Source organism: Thamnophis sirtalis, unplaced genomic scaffold (assembly GCF_051295495.1).
Source record: "Thamnophis sirtalis isolate CommonGarterSnake01/CBP01778 unplaced genomic scaffold, rThaSir2_p1.2 scaffold_8, whole genome shotgun sequence".
In the NCBI taxonomy this organism is placed as follows: Eukaryota; Metazoa; Chordata; class Lepidosauria; order Squamata; family Natricidae; genus Thamnophis; species Thamnophis sirtalis.
Genome location: NW_028261388.1, coordinates 18,990,090 through 19,003,749, shown reverse-complemented (window position 1 = coordinate 19,003,749; position 13,660 = coordinate 18,990,090). Strand labels below are relative to the sequence as shown.

The 13,660-nt window shown below is 40.2% G+C and overlaps 1 protein-coding gene across 1 annotated transcript in view; it reads right to left on the bottom strand.

Annotated features, from left to right (window-relative positions):
• Nucleotides 1-13,660, bottom strand: part of DDX10 (DEAD-box helicase 10) — a 169,246-nt gene that overhangs the window by 119,876 nt on the left and 35,710 nt on the right. The window contains exon 11 of the mRNA XM_087721190.1: nucleotides 9,973-10,060. Within this exon, the coding sequence (XP_087577316.1) occupies nucleotides 9,973-10,060 (88 nt within the window). The remainder of the gene's footprint in view (nucleotides 1-9,972; nucleotides 10,061-13,660) is intronic.

Below are 13,660 nucleotides of genomic sequence, written 5' to 3'. Positions count from 1 at the left end.
CCACTGCAATATCTCTTACAGAGCTGCAGGGTTTGATGCCAAAAGGATGGATATATGAGTATACTTTAATGTCAAAGGCACAACTGTTTGGAAGAGGCACTAAATATAACAAACTATTCAAATACAGAACTACATGAAGTGAAAATAATACTCCGTAGAGTGCTGCAGATGTAATGGATCAACTCTCTTTTAATCAGTTAAAAAATGGAGAGAAAATTATGGATTGAGTTCTCTTCCTCTTACAATCTTTTAACCCATTAGTTATGAGAATTTTCACACCAATATTTAAATTAGAGAATCTTTTTACCCAATTCTAAACTCTAATTAACCAAAAAGATCTAGTTGACTAGTTAACGTGCAGATGATGTCAGTCTAAAAGCATATAGGAAACTGACGTGCAAACTAGGGCTATTAAGGGATTTGAAGTCCCATTCAGATGGGGCAAAGTAAAAAATAGAAGAGAATGGAATGGAATGGAATGGAAGGGAAGGGAAGGGAAGGGAAGAGAAGAGAATTATACAGAATAGAATTCTTTATTGGCCAAGTGTCATTGGACACACAAGGAATTCATCCTTGGTGCATATGCTCTCACTGTACATAAAACAACAAGATACATTTGTCAAGAATCATAAGGTACAGCACTTAATGATAGTCATAGGGTACAAATAAGCAACCAGGAAACAATCAACATCAATATAAATCATAAGTATACAAGCAACAAAGTTACAGTCAAGCAGTTATTATCCTAAAAGATCCTGGAAACCCATGGAAATTCTAGGTAGGTGAAGACTGTCAAAAGTTATTTAGCTTCTATTCACATTTTCAAAAAGATGCTGCCGTCTTATTCAACAAAAAGGAAGAACAGACTGTAACTTCAGTATCACAGAGCAATAAAAGAATGGCTTTAAATATAGCAATAAAACTGGATTTACCGGGCAGGCCTATCACTACATCTGTCAGCTACAACAAAACCCCTTGTTTCCACTTGTTTCCTCAATATCCTGAAGTTTCAAAATTATTCCACTCCGCTCCACTTTTATTCTTCTTTTAAAAGGCTGCTTTAGAAAGCAATGACAAGAGAATGAAGAAGTTTATTCCATTTTGTTTCACCCAGTAAGTCTTGTCTATCTCTTTCTGGCAAGGTAATTCTAAGTCAGGTACTAAATCAACAATATTTTATTGTCAAGTAATACAAACTATACAAGCTTGAAAATTGGGCTCAGAAAGACTCTTACGAAGAAAGCACCTGTTTATCTTATTCAATTACAATAAAGCCATAAAGATAGGGCTTCTAATCCAGGGATCATTCTGACTGTTCCAAAAGGCAAAACTGCTTCCAATGATATTAGTATTTTACATGTCCAAAACTCTGTTTAATGTTTCTGTATCTAAACTACCATTATCAATTCGTTTTCCCAGTTCGCTATCATTATACCTGAAGGCAGATTATCGCATCATTGGAGAACAGTGCTGTTTGCCACCTTCTCCAACATGAAGCCTTTCAAATATGGTGAAATCAAGTCCACTGGTACTGTCTCACCTTTGGCTGTGCTTAATGTTATGGTATGTAGAAATGGGAGATGTGGGAATAGCTGCAGATAGTACAATGGTTAGTTAAGTGGCAGCTTAGCCTGTAGAGCAGGGGTGTCAAACTCAAGGCCTGCTGGCCGCATCCGACCCATCGGGTGCTTAGACGTGGCCCGTGGGGCCGCCCTGGAAACAGTGAAGGACCAGCCCACAGTGCTTCTGCCAGCAAAAACAGAGACCAGGAGGGCCGCATGTGACCCTCCCAAGCGCCGTTTTCACTGGCAAAGGGTTGCAGGAGGCCATCTCAGCCAAAAATGGAGCTTGGGAGCCTGTTTTCGCTGACAGAGCACTCGGGCCAGCACGAGTGACGTCAAGCTGGCCATGCCGAAGCTGGCCACGCCCCCTGTCATCTCCCAGCCCCAAGGTCAAACACAACCCTGATGCATCCCTCAATGAAATCGAGTTTGACACCCCTGCTGTAGAAAAAATGGGGATGTACAAACGCTTCAGAATGGATGTTCCCTAGTCCCTTGGGCTGTACAGGTAATGGGGGATGAATGCGTTTTCCACACTTGCAAGATATTGTTCATGCAACCTGACAATAAAATTAGAGACAGTACTTCCGAGTGTGCTTCTTGGCTGGACTACTTGGAAAGTCTGAAAGTGGGATCGATAGTCTAGACTTTGTTTATGTTCCTTTTTTTTTCCTGTTCATGAAACAGCTTACAGCAATTAAAATTTAAATTATAAAATGTATCATTTATACGTGCCAAGACGTCCAGCGAAACTAGCAGGATCTCTACCAAGAAAACTAACGTAATCTCAGTCCTACATCCTGAGTGAATCCCCAATTAACGTGGGTCCAAATCTGCAGGTACAAAGCTGCTTCTTCAATCACTTTCCTAGACTTGGAAGATTAAAGACTCCCTTTAATTACAAGGTTCTTTCATGTTCAGGGAGATTTTTTTTTCCCCAACAAGGCTCATATGACTGCTTCCTTTAAGCAATCGAGAAACATCCATCAGCCAAGAAGGCATTAATCACCTCTTATAATCACAGGACCCGTCTGACCTAATCAATTTAATCCTGCCAGGAAAGATTTAGGTCAAGCAAACAGATTGTGGCCCTCATCTCTGCACAACATCTGCTTGTCATGGAGATCTACAAGTTGAAAATAATCCATATAAATATACTTCCTTGTTGACTGTCCCAATGTTGGGGTCCAGATTGAGATGAATCCAACTGGTTTTGTTTACAACTATTGATTAATTTCCCCCCCCCCCCCTGTAGCAGCCAGGTTATAACCTACCATTATACCTGTTCTGGTTAGTTATTAATCCAGTATTTGTTTGCAGACCATTCTTTTTCATCACTCCATTTCCATGACTCATTTCATCAATACTAAGCTATAATTTAATCAGATCAGAAATCTATGGCAGCATCTCCCTTCTTGTTGTTGTTCACAAACAGGAGATGCTCCCTAAGAGACAGCCTTACAACCTCAAGAGAGCAATGTTTTCACACCTAATGATCAGATAATCTCCTTCCAGATAGGCTCCACTTGAAAGCTTTTGGGTCCTGCAGCCTTGATCTTGCAAAAGAAACTTGCAAGAGGAAGTGACTTGCAGCATTTCTTCCAAGGAGTGTTGCTATTGTTGCACAGGCACATCAGGAAAGTATGCGGGCTAAGACTGGACAAGACAACTCCATTCGGCCAAGAAAATTATTGAATAATTCATTGGTGTGAGCATCATATTTCACTTTTCATTCTTTACATTGTAATTTGGAAAGTAAATGAAGGAGGGAAGAAGCACATGTTTTGCCTTGAGCAAATGGAAGAAAGGTGTGATTAAAAATGGAGTAATAAATAGATTTTACAAGCATGGCTGTAAATATGGGGTTTTCCCCCCCAGCTTTCAGAGTTGTCATAAAATTTGACACGTCTTGCAAACCAAGGGCAGTAATTGTAAGGCCTTTCAATGAACTGTGCCAAATTAAAAATCCCTAAATTCCTTCCAGAGGCACTAAAAATCATCTACAAAGGGGTCTGTTTTTAGTTTTGATTGCTTCCTGTAAAAATGCAAGTCCTGTGTGATTAAGTTTTGTGGAATAATTGATCACATAGATGCTTCCCTTTTGTCACAGAGTTAATGATGGAAAATATAAAAAGATTATAAACTAGAATAAGTAGGAATTACTGCAAACAACTCCAATAAGGGTCCAAGTTAAAAAAAAAATACCATATTTTTCATCTTATAAGATGCACCATTTTTCCCCTCAAAAAAAGGTGAAAATCTGGGTGTGTCTTATATACTGAATACAGCATTTTTGGCCTCCTGAAACCTCACCCACTTTGCAAAAATGGATGTGCATAGCCTTTAGGAGGCTTCCAGAGTGCTCTTGGGAGCTGGGGAGAGCAGAAATGAGCAAAAAAGGGACCTTTTTTGCCCCCCTCCCAGCCCCCAGGAGCACTCTATAAGCCTCCTAAAGGCTATGAACGCCCCTTTTTTATTTAAAAAAAGGCCAATTTTTGCAAAAAAAAACGGGCTGTTCTTGCGAGGTCTGCAGAGTGCAAAAACTTTTTTTTTTTAAATTGCCTCTGCAAAATTTTTGGTGTGTCTTATAACTCCGGTGCGTCTTTTACTCAGAAAAATATGGTAGATACAAAGTAACACAACTAGACAAAAAGTCAGATGAAAATCTGAAAGCAAGGTGTAGTAAGTTACCAAGAAAGAATGCAAAGGAACTCAATGTGGGGAAAACAAAACAAAACAAAATTCAGAATTAGGTAACAGTGATTAAGGATTCTAAAAACAAATGCAGAATCTTCAGGTATGTTCAACAACAAAAAAGAATCAGTATATTTGTTGATCAATGAACACTGAATAATCCTAAGCAGTGACAAAGAAAGGCAAAGCTATTCACCTATTTTGATTTAGTCTCTTCCAACAAAACAAAACAAAATCAGAAAAAAAATGTGAGGAGCAGAATGAAGAGCTTGACGTTTGAGACTGACAGAAATATGACACAGGAATATCTGCTTAGCCTGAGTGAGTTTAAATCTTCAGACAAGATAAATTGCAGCCTAGGATATTGCAGAAACTAGCAGATCGATTGACCAAAGATTTATATATTATCTGTGAGAAATCTTCAAGGTATGAAGTGCCAGATTGCTGAAGGAGAGGAAAATTTGTTTCTATCTAAAATTGAGAGGTAAAAAAAAGGTTTTCAGAAACTATAGATCGGGGTTCCCAACTACCGGACCATGTACCCGTACCAGCCCATGGTCTGTTAGGAACTGTGCCGTGCAAGCTATATGATCCTCACTTGTAGCTCAAAATTGACCCACACAAAGGTCACAGCAGATGGCAGTCCTAGGCTAGCTTTCTTTGATCCTGTTAAATGGCAGTTAAATGCAATTTGTCCTAATTAAATGGAGATCAGCAGGAAATTCTGGGATGATAAAGTAAACTAGAAAGTCAAAACAAACAAACAACAAACCGGGAAAAAGAGAGTGGGAAACCTCTTCCAAGAAAACAACTAGAACATGTCCATGCAATCATAGGAGCCTAGACTGACTCAAGGAAACCTGTTCTTACCACAGCATGAGTTTCAGGAGGAAGAAATTAAAGGTCTTCTACTCCTTTCCCTAGACTGGGTGTCAGCAACGAGTCTCCATTCCTGCTGTCGCCATTACCTTCTCAGGCCAACCGAGGAGTGACCGGGAGGGAAGGACAAAGGGCGTGGTCAGCCAGCCAACAGAGGGCCACAGCAAGCAAGGGGCCGAAAGAGCTTAATTTATCTGGGAACGTGAAATGGCTCTTGATTTAAATCATATGGTAAAAAGCACCCAAAGAAGAACATTAGCAAAATAAAAATAAAAACCAACCCTCACTTGTTTGTGGAAATGGTTCAAGAGGGAAGACACACGAGAGAGAGAGAGAGAGAGAGAGAGAGAGAGAGAGAGAGAGAGAGAGACAGAGACAGAGACAGAGACAGAGACAGAGACAGAGACAGAGACAGAGACAGAGACAGAGAGACAGAGAGATGGGGGGAGAAAAAGAGAGAGAGATGGAGGGATAGAATGAGAGAGAGGGGAAAAAGAGAAACTAATGAGAGAGAGAGAAGGGGGAGAGTGGGACACAGAAATGAAAGAGCTGGAGGGAGAGGGAAACGAGACAGAAAGGAAAGAAAAAAGGAGGGAAGGAGCAAGAGGAAAGAGAAAAACGAGAGGGGGGGGAGACCCATTTTCCACAGAAAACACCTGGAGCCACAAAACCTAGGTAGGTGTGGCTGGGGGGGGGTGTCATGTGACTGGATGGGAGTAACATTGAGTTGGCCACGCCCAGCCAGGTTTTGTGACTCCCTGTGTTTTGTTTTCTGTGGGAAATGGGTCCAATAAAGTAGCTTCCTTTATCTCTGTATGCATAAAGTCTTAAGTTGTCACATGCTATGCCTAAGATGTGAATATTTATTGGTAAAAGGTAGAGTGAGTGAAAAGAAAAAGAAAAAATGTTGTCCTTTTAATTCTTAAATAATTTTACGTATCTCAGGAAGTGTGTTTTTTTTAAAAAAATCTTGTAACATACATTTTCCAAAACTTAATAATTTTTTTCTAAGCTCCCGAGCTCGAGAAGACCAATTTTTCCTCTATGTAATCACCTCTGGACACCTACTGCACTTTCTTTTCAATCAGTTCATACATTCTTTTCAAGGGACAAAAATATTTTTTGCTTTTAATTTTAAAAATGTTGTATATGAAAATGTCCCTAGATATGTAAAAAAAAATATGTTCTCTTTATATGAGATAGCCAAATCAACAGGAAATTCAGGTGGCCGCCAGACTATTTACAGGGGTAACAATTATTTCAGCACTACCAGCTGCTCTATAAAGTTTTTATGGCAACTAACAACCTGAGTTAAAAGATTTGAATAAGCCAACTCAGCAACTCAATGAGAAAAGCACAATAGGGAGAGCAAGGTCACGAAAATGATTGCTGCTGTTGCTATATTGTGCAAAAATATAAGAGTTCTATGCTACTTCCTCCTCTCTTCATGCATGAAGGCTTTTTTCAGGGGGGTGGCATAGCCAGTGAATGCAATGCAGTCCTTCCCTTCATCATGAATCTGATCAATCCTTCATCCTCACATTTCTGTTCAAATTCAAGTTGAGAGCAACAGAACATCTGGTATTGCAGCAAGCAGAAACAAAGTCTGCTTCTTAGTGATCCCAATCATCTCCCAAGGAAGGCACAGTTCACTTCCTGTCAGCCTTATAAGAGAGACCCAACAGAAAACATAGCCTGATGGACTAAAGGTAGAGATAAAGGTTCCCCTCACACATATGTGCTGACTCTAGGGGGCGGTGCTCATCTCCATTTCAAAGCCGAAGAGCCAGCACTGTCCGAAAAAGTATCTGTGGTCATGTGACCGGCATGACTAAATGTCGAAGGCGCACGGAACGCTGTTATCTTCCAATCAAAGGTAGTTCCTATTTTTCTGCTTGCATTTTTTACGTGCTTTCAAATTGCTAGGTTGGCAGAAGCTGGGACAAGTAACGGGAGCTCACTCCATTACAAGGCGTAAGGGATTCGAACTGCCGAACTGCCGACCTTTCTGATCCACAAGCTCAGTGTCTTAGTCACTGAGTCCCTGATGAACTAATTTATTGTAAGGTTACATTAAGAGAATCAAACATCAGAGTATTCTCTTGGCTACATCTCTTTACCATTTCCAATTGCCATTATACCTCCACAATGAAAATTACATTTATTTAAAACAAATGCTTTATTTGTTTTATATATTCAATTTATTTGGCCAGTCATCCCGAACATTTGACTGTGGGACGTAATAAAAAATAAAATCATCACAAACCATTATAAATAACAAATGTAGAAGCTAAGGGAAAAAACTAATCAACATCATCAATAAAACCAAGATTCAGGTTCAATAGCATGATCTGATCCCATGATCTCAGCAACAAGCCACATTTTTAAAGCTAGTAGAGTCTGATCTATTCTTCACGGAAATGATGCCCCAGACCAATGATGGCTAACCTTTTCTGGACCAAGTACCCAAAGTGCATGTGTGCGCACCCGAACCCTCAAAGAACAATGTCTCCCCTATGCATGCGCCCCGCCCCACGCATGTGTGTGCGACCCTACCCCACGCACCCCCGTGCATGCATGCATGACCCACACACACACGTGCACACACACCCGCCCCTCCCTGCATGAGCTGAACTGGGGCGATGGCTCACATGCCATCAGAGAGGGAGCTGCATGCTACCTCTGGTACGTTTGCCATAAGATAATCATCACGGTCCCAGATGATGCCCCTACAAGAAAAGGTTGTCCTCTGACTACCTGCCAGGTGATATTCTCTAACCTAGCAGATGGGACCCAGAGCATACCTCTCCTGTTTGATCTCATACAATGGGTAGATATAACTGGAGAGAGACCGTCCCATGCCATGCATATTATTTAAGCAACACACATTAGCAGTTGCATTGTTGTTTCACTAATGGCTCATTGCTGAGATTAAATATTACCCTGTTTTTGTTTTAAATGCCTGCCATAATAATGTAACAGCTTGAGAGATCAGTTAGAAAACAAATTTATAAAAATTTAAATAAAAGAGCACTATGGTCAGCAGACAATTATTGTCTGGCAGACAGCCATCTGCCTCCCTGGCCAGTATGGAAAGAAGCAACTGTCTCGCTGTTGCCAGTTCTCAATGCTCAGAACTCTCAAGTATGATGCTACCGTAAGTCTACAGTACCACGTTTCTGTTACTTTCATAAGAAACTGTATATGCTCGAATCACCATACTTTTCGGAGTATGAGACGCACTTTCCTCCCAAGAGGTGGAAATGTCGGTGCGTCTTATAAATCAAATATGGCTATTTTGGCTTCTCGAAACTCCGTCCCATGCGTCCCGTTTTTGCCAAATTTTTCACAAAAATGGGGTGCGCAGAGGGTTTGGGAGGCCTGCAGAGTGCTCCAGGGGGCTGGGGAAAGCAAAAATGGGGTGCGTGGGGGTGTTTGGAAGGCAAAAAACAGACCTGTTGTTGTTTTTTTGCAAAAATGAGCCCATTTTTTACAAAAACAGGGCGTGCAGAGGGCTTGAGAGGCCTACAGAGTGATCCTGGGGGCTGGGGAAGGCAAAAACAGGATCCATGGGGTTTTTTGGAGGCCTGCAGAGTACTCCTGGGGGCCAGAGAGGGCAAAAACTATTTTTTCTTGTTTTCCTCTTCGAAACCTTGTTGTGTCTTATACTCCAGTGCATCTTATAGTCCAAAAAATACGGTACATGGAGGCCTCCTAAGAAAACATCTTGCCCAGAGGGAAAGGAAGAAAAAAACCTAAATAACTTGTTGAGCTGTTACTCCTGAACATCCATGCTCCTTCTTCCCCAATTATCACCAAAAGGACTTCTGCAGAATCAACTTGCTCTGAGAAGACAAGAAGCAAATTCTGTTCTTCAAACCCTGAAGAACACAGCAGGAGACCAGAAGGGAGAGAAGAAAGAGACATCCCAAACAAAGATTGCATACAGTAACAAACTGAAAGGTGTGTATATTTTCATCCAGTTGAACTAACTACCATCATCTTGTTTCCTACTAGCTTCCCTCTTCAGAGCCTTTCCTTACATAGTGCCTTTCAGAGTACTGAGGATAATAACTGCCTAAGAATAGTGAGAGTTGGTTTTTTTAAAGGATTTATGTTTATGTTGTGATTGTCAGAGTTCCAAATAATAGACCCAAACAAGGTTTGACAATGATTTTCAATGTTATAAGCCAGGAGTGTCAAATTCAATTTCATTGAGGGATGCACCAGGATTGTGTTTGACCTCAGGGCGCTGGGGTGGCCATGGCCAGGGTAGGTTGGCCAGTTTGATGTCTCTTGTGTTGGGGGCACCTGTTGCCCGAGCACTCTGCCAGCGAAAACTGGTTCCCAAGCTCCGTTTTCAGCTGGGGCAGCCTCCTGAAACCCTCTGCCAGCGAAAAGAAGTGTGTGGGAGGGCGCACACAACCCACCCACACTCCGTTTTCACTGGCAGAGGCACCACAGGCCGGTCCTTCATTGTTTCCAGGGCAGCTCCGCAGGTCAGATCTAAGCATCTCATGGGTTGGATCCGGCCCATGGGCCTTGAGTTTGACATCCCTGTTATAAGCTGTCTGGAATCTCCAATGTGGGAGCTTGGGCCAGTATATAAATTTCCTTAATAAATAAATTTGATAAATGAACTGCTGATTAATTTCAATTAGTTAATTTCTAACACATCTTTACTTTAGTCAAAGAACATAAGCATATATTTTCAGATCTCCTATAACCCATAAAACCAAAAACCTTCTTCAAGATTAATATTTCTTATATACCTAAAAAAATGAGATTCTACAATCATGGCATTTACACATCAGTGGACTAGCCATTGTGCCCTTACCCGTTGTGCACGTTCTTTCAAATCTTGATCCTGAGCCAATAAGGACTGCAGTTTCTTCTGGACATCTAAAAGTTTCTCAGGATTGATTCTGGAAGAGCAGAGAGTCACAGAGAACACAGGTAAACCACAGAAACATTCTCATATTTTCTCTTAAAGGCCTGCAAAGGTCTGTCTCCTGTTCATGGAAAAACTGCTTCTTCATCTGAGGAATCCTTCATCATCTCTCCTCCCCATTATTTTAAAATGGAGGAAAAACTACTGTGAATATACAGCTGAAATCATATCAGGTATGCAGAGTGTTCTCTTAAAATTAATAATGGAAGCAACAAAAGCTGCAGCTCCAGCCTTTTACCCAGAAAACAATTTGAACTGGAAGAGAAAATCATTCTTCCAAGATAAAATTACAGAATTAGCATTATCCATCTCCTTCGACTTATAAAAAGATAGAAAACTGAGCTCCTCTGAAGGAAAGAGCTGAATATTTAGCAGCAATTTTTCATATGGAGCTTTTTCATAAGATAAATTGTCTTTTAAGTGGTTAAAAATATTTTCACTAGAAAGTTTCCAAACCTGAGAAATCTCAACAGAACGCCAAATTCACAAACACAACTGTGCACACACAAATGCGAAGGGGTTCTCCATCAAAGAATCAGGGGATGCTCTACTATAGCCTTATAAATAATATTTGCTTCAACAGATGCTCTGGCTGGCAGGCTATTCCAGGTTAAACCGGCTTTTACCATGTCAGTGACCCAAAGCAAACATTCACTTGCAAACAAAAAACTGGTTCTAAAAGACTTTATACAGTCAGTGCCAAAAGATATCTTCTCACACTATACTGGTCAAAAGACTTAAAAATAAACATAATAAATCAGTGGAATGCCAACTCTTTATCTGTGTATAGAGCACCAAAGAATAAGGAATGAATATTTCTAAAAAGAGGAACCAGCCACCTTGTTTTTTTAATATTACAGGTAATCTCGAATGGTATGATTGTTGCGTTTTTTTTAAATTATGTATTGTTTTTGTGTTGTTGTCAACGGTCTGTATTCCCCCTTCCCTTGTTTGAGTTGTGAGCCGCCCTGAGTCCCCTTAGGGAAAAGGGCGGCATACAAATGAAATAAAACTCTAAACTCTAATCCTTGACTTACGACCACCATTGAGACCAAAATTTATGTTGCTAAGTGAGAAATTTGTTCAGTGAGTTTTGCCCCATTTTACAACTTTTCTTGCCATTTTGTTAAGTGAATCTGGCTTTCCCATTGACTATGCCTTTCAGAAGATCGCAAAAGGTGATCATGACCCCAGGACACTGCCACTGTCATAAATATGAGTCAGTTGTCAAGCATTTGAATGTAAATCACATGACCACAGGGATGCTGCAGTGGTCATAAGTGTGAGAAATGGCCATCAGCCACTTTTTCTAGTGCCATTGTAATTTCAAATGGTTGCTAAACAAACTGTTATAACATGAGACCTACTTGCAATTATTTTGAGTCGTGACCCGTCAAAACCGCGGAGGACAAAATCGCGCTCGACGAAAGCGCGCATTTGACGTCATCACAGCGCGACGAAAAAAATTAAAAATTGAAATAAAATTAAAATTAAAGCAAGCCGATTCACATAAAGGTAAGGGTTAGGTTTAGGTTTAGGGTTAGGTTAAGGGTTAGGGTTAGGTTTAGAGCGTTAGGGTTACGTTTAGCGTTAGGTTAAGGGTTAGTGTTAGGTTTAGCGTTAGGTTAAGGGTTACGTTTAGGGTTAGATTTAGGGTTAGGTTAAGGGTTAGGTTTAGGGTTAGGTTTAGGGTTAGGTTTGGGGGGGTTAGGGTAAGGTTTTCGCTTTATTTTTACATTTTTCGATCACAGCGCAATGTTTTCGTCGCACTGTGATGACGTCAAATGCGCGCTTTCGTCGAGCGCGATTTTGTCCTCCGCGGTTTTGTGGTGGAACCATTTTGAGTAACCAGCCTCTTTCTAGTTTCTAAGAGGTCAGACAGAAATCCTTCAGGAACAATGTAAAAAGTCTTAACATAAGGATCTAACCAACTAGCATCAGCATTTGGGATTATTCACCTTTTAAAAAGTAAAGTTTTACACCAAAAAGGTTTGATTTGTTTGGTTTATTATATTTTAAAAATCCAAGACAAAGAAGCAACTTAGACCACAAATAGAAGTATCTGATTCCTTACTTTTTAACCTCAGAAATGTATCTACCGTAAGTAGCTGGAGAATGTAAGCCTCTTGTCTCACCCGCAATTCCTCCCTCGGTCCCCACATTGCATTGTAAATATTCTCCCCATATACTCCACTATGTAATTCCCTAAACATTTTTCTATCTCACCTCCATAATCAAAGGTCTAAAACCAAAATCCAATGCAACCAACAACTGATCACCAAGGCCAAGATGGACACATCAAGTTTTATAAAAGCCTTGCGTCTAAGCCAGATCCACAACCTTAACAATTCACCTCAGAAAGAAGCTATGCAATTCCCTTGTCTTTCTCTTCTGTCACTTTTAGAATGTGAATACGAATGGATTGGAATGGAATGGAATGGAATGGATTGGAATGGAATAGAATAGAATAGAATAGAATAGAATAGAATAGAATAGAATAGAATAGAATAGAATAGAATTTGGTGCATATGCTCGCATTCGGGGGGGAAACTATCCTTCTGTCTAGTTGTTCTGGTGTGCAGTGCCCTGTAGGGTTATATAGGGTTAAAATAATAATTATAATAATAAATGATTTATTTTACAAATCAAGATCAACAAATAAAATATAACAATAAGTTCTCCCTCAGGATACATTATGTAAGGACAACATTTCAGGCCACTCTTCTTTATTCTCATACGTTAAGGTGTACCCCTTTCCCTGAAAATAAGCCCTCCCCGGATAATAAGCCTAATCGGGCTTTTGAGCGCATGCGTTAAAATAAGCCCTCCCCCAAAATATTGCAACACAGCAGCAGCCATGAGGTGACCACGCTTGCCGCCTCCTGCACCTCAAAAATAATAAGACCTCCCTGAAAATAAGGCCAAACACTTATTTCAGGGGTCAAAAGAAAATAAAACCCTGTCTTCTTTTTGGGGAAACATGGTAGATCCAGAGAGAAACTGGGGCCACGATGAATCCAACATGACTAAAAGTTACTAAATTAAATATAGGAAATGACAATTGAATCCCAAGAACTAGCTAATCAAAGCTGAAGTCAGAAGCTATGGTGCACAAAAATATTGAAAAATGAGTCACCCAAGTGATGTACTAATTAAAGAAGCCAAAACCATTTTAGGTCATATGGCTGAGTAGTGGTTGTCAAGCCATGGGAAATAATAATGCCATTTTACTCAACATTAGCGTAACCTGATTAAAATTTGCTAGAAATTTGGGGCACACGATGTCTCAGAAAATATTGGCAAGTGGAAAAGATTTAAAGGAAAGACAGCAATGTAGGGACAGCAAAGGGCAAAGCTGTTTTTAAAAATTTGGTCTGTTTAGCCTAGACAAGGAAACATTATTGACTGATAGATGCAGCAGCAGAGAAGATTTCAATATCTATTTTAGTATTTGGAAAACCACTGAAAAGAAAGCAGTGACGGAAATTACTCATCTTACAGACAGGATAAGGAGCTTTCCTTTAAAATCACACAGAAAGAGATTGGTATCTAGGTATTGGACAACAGAATGAAC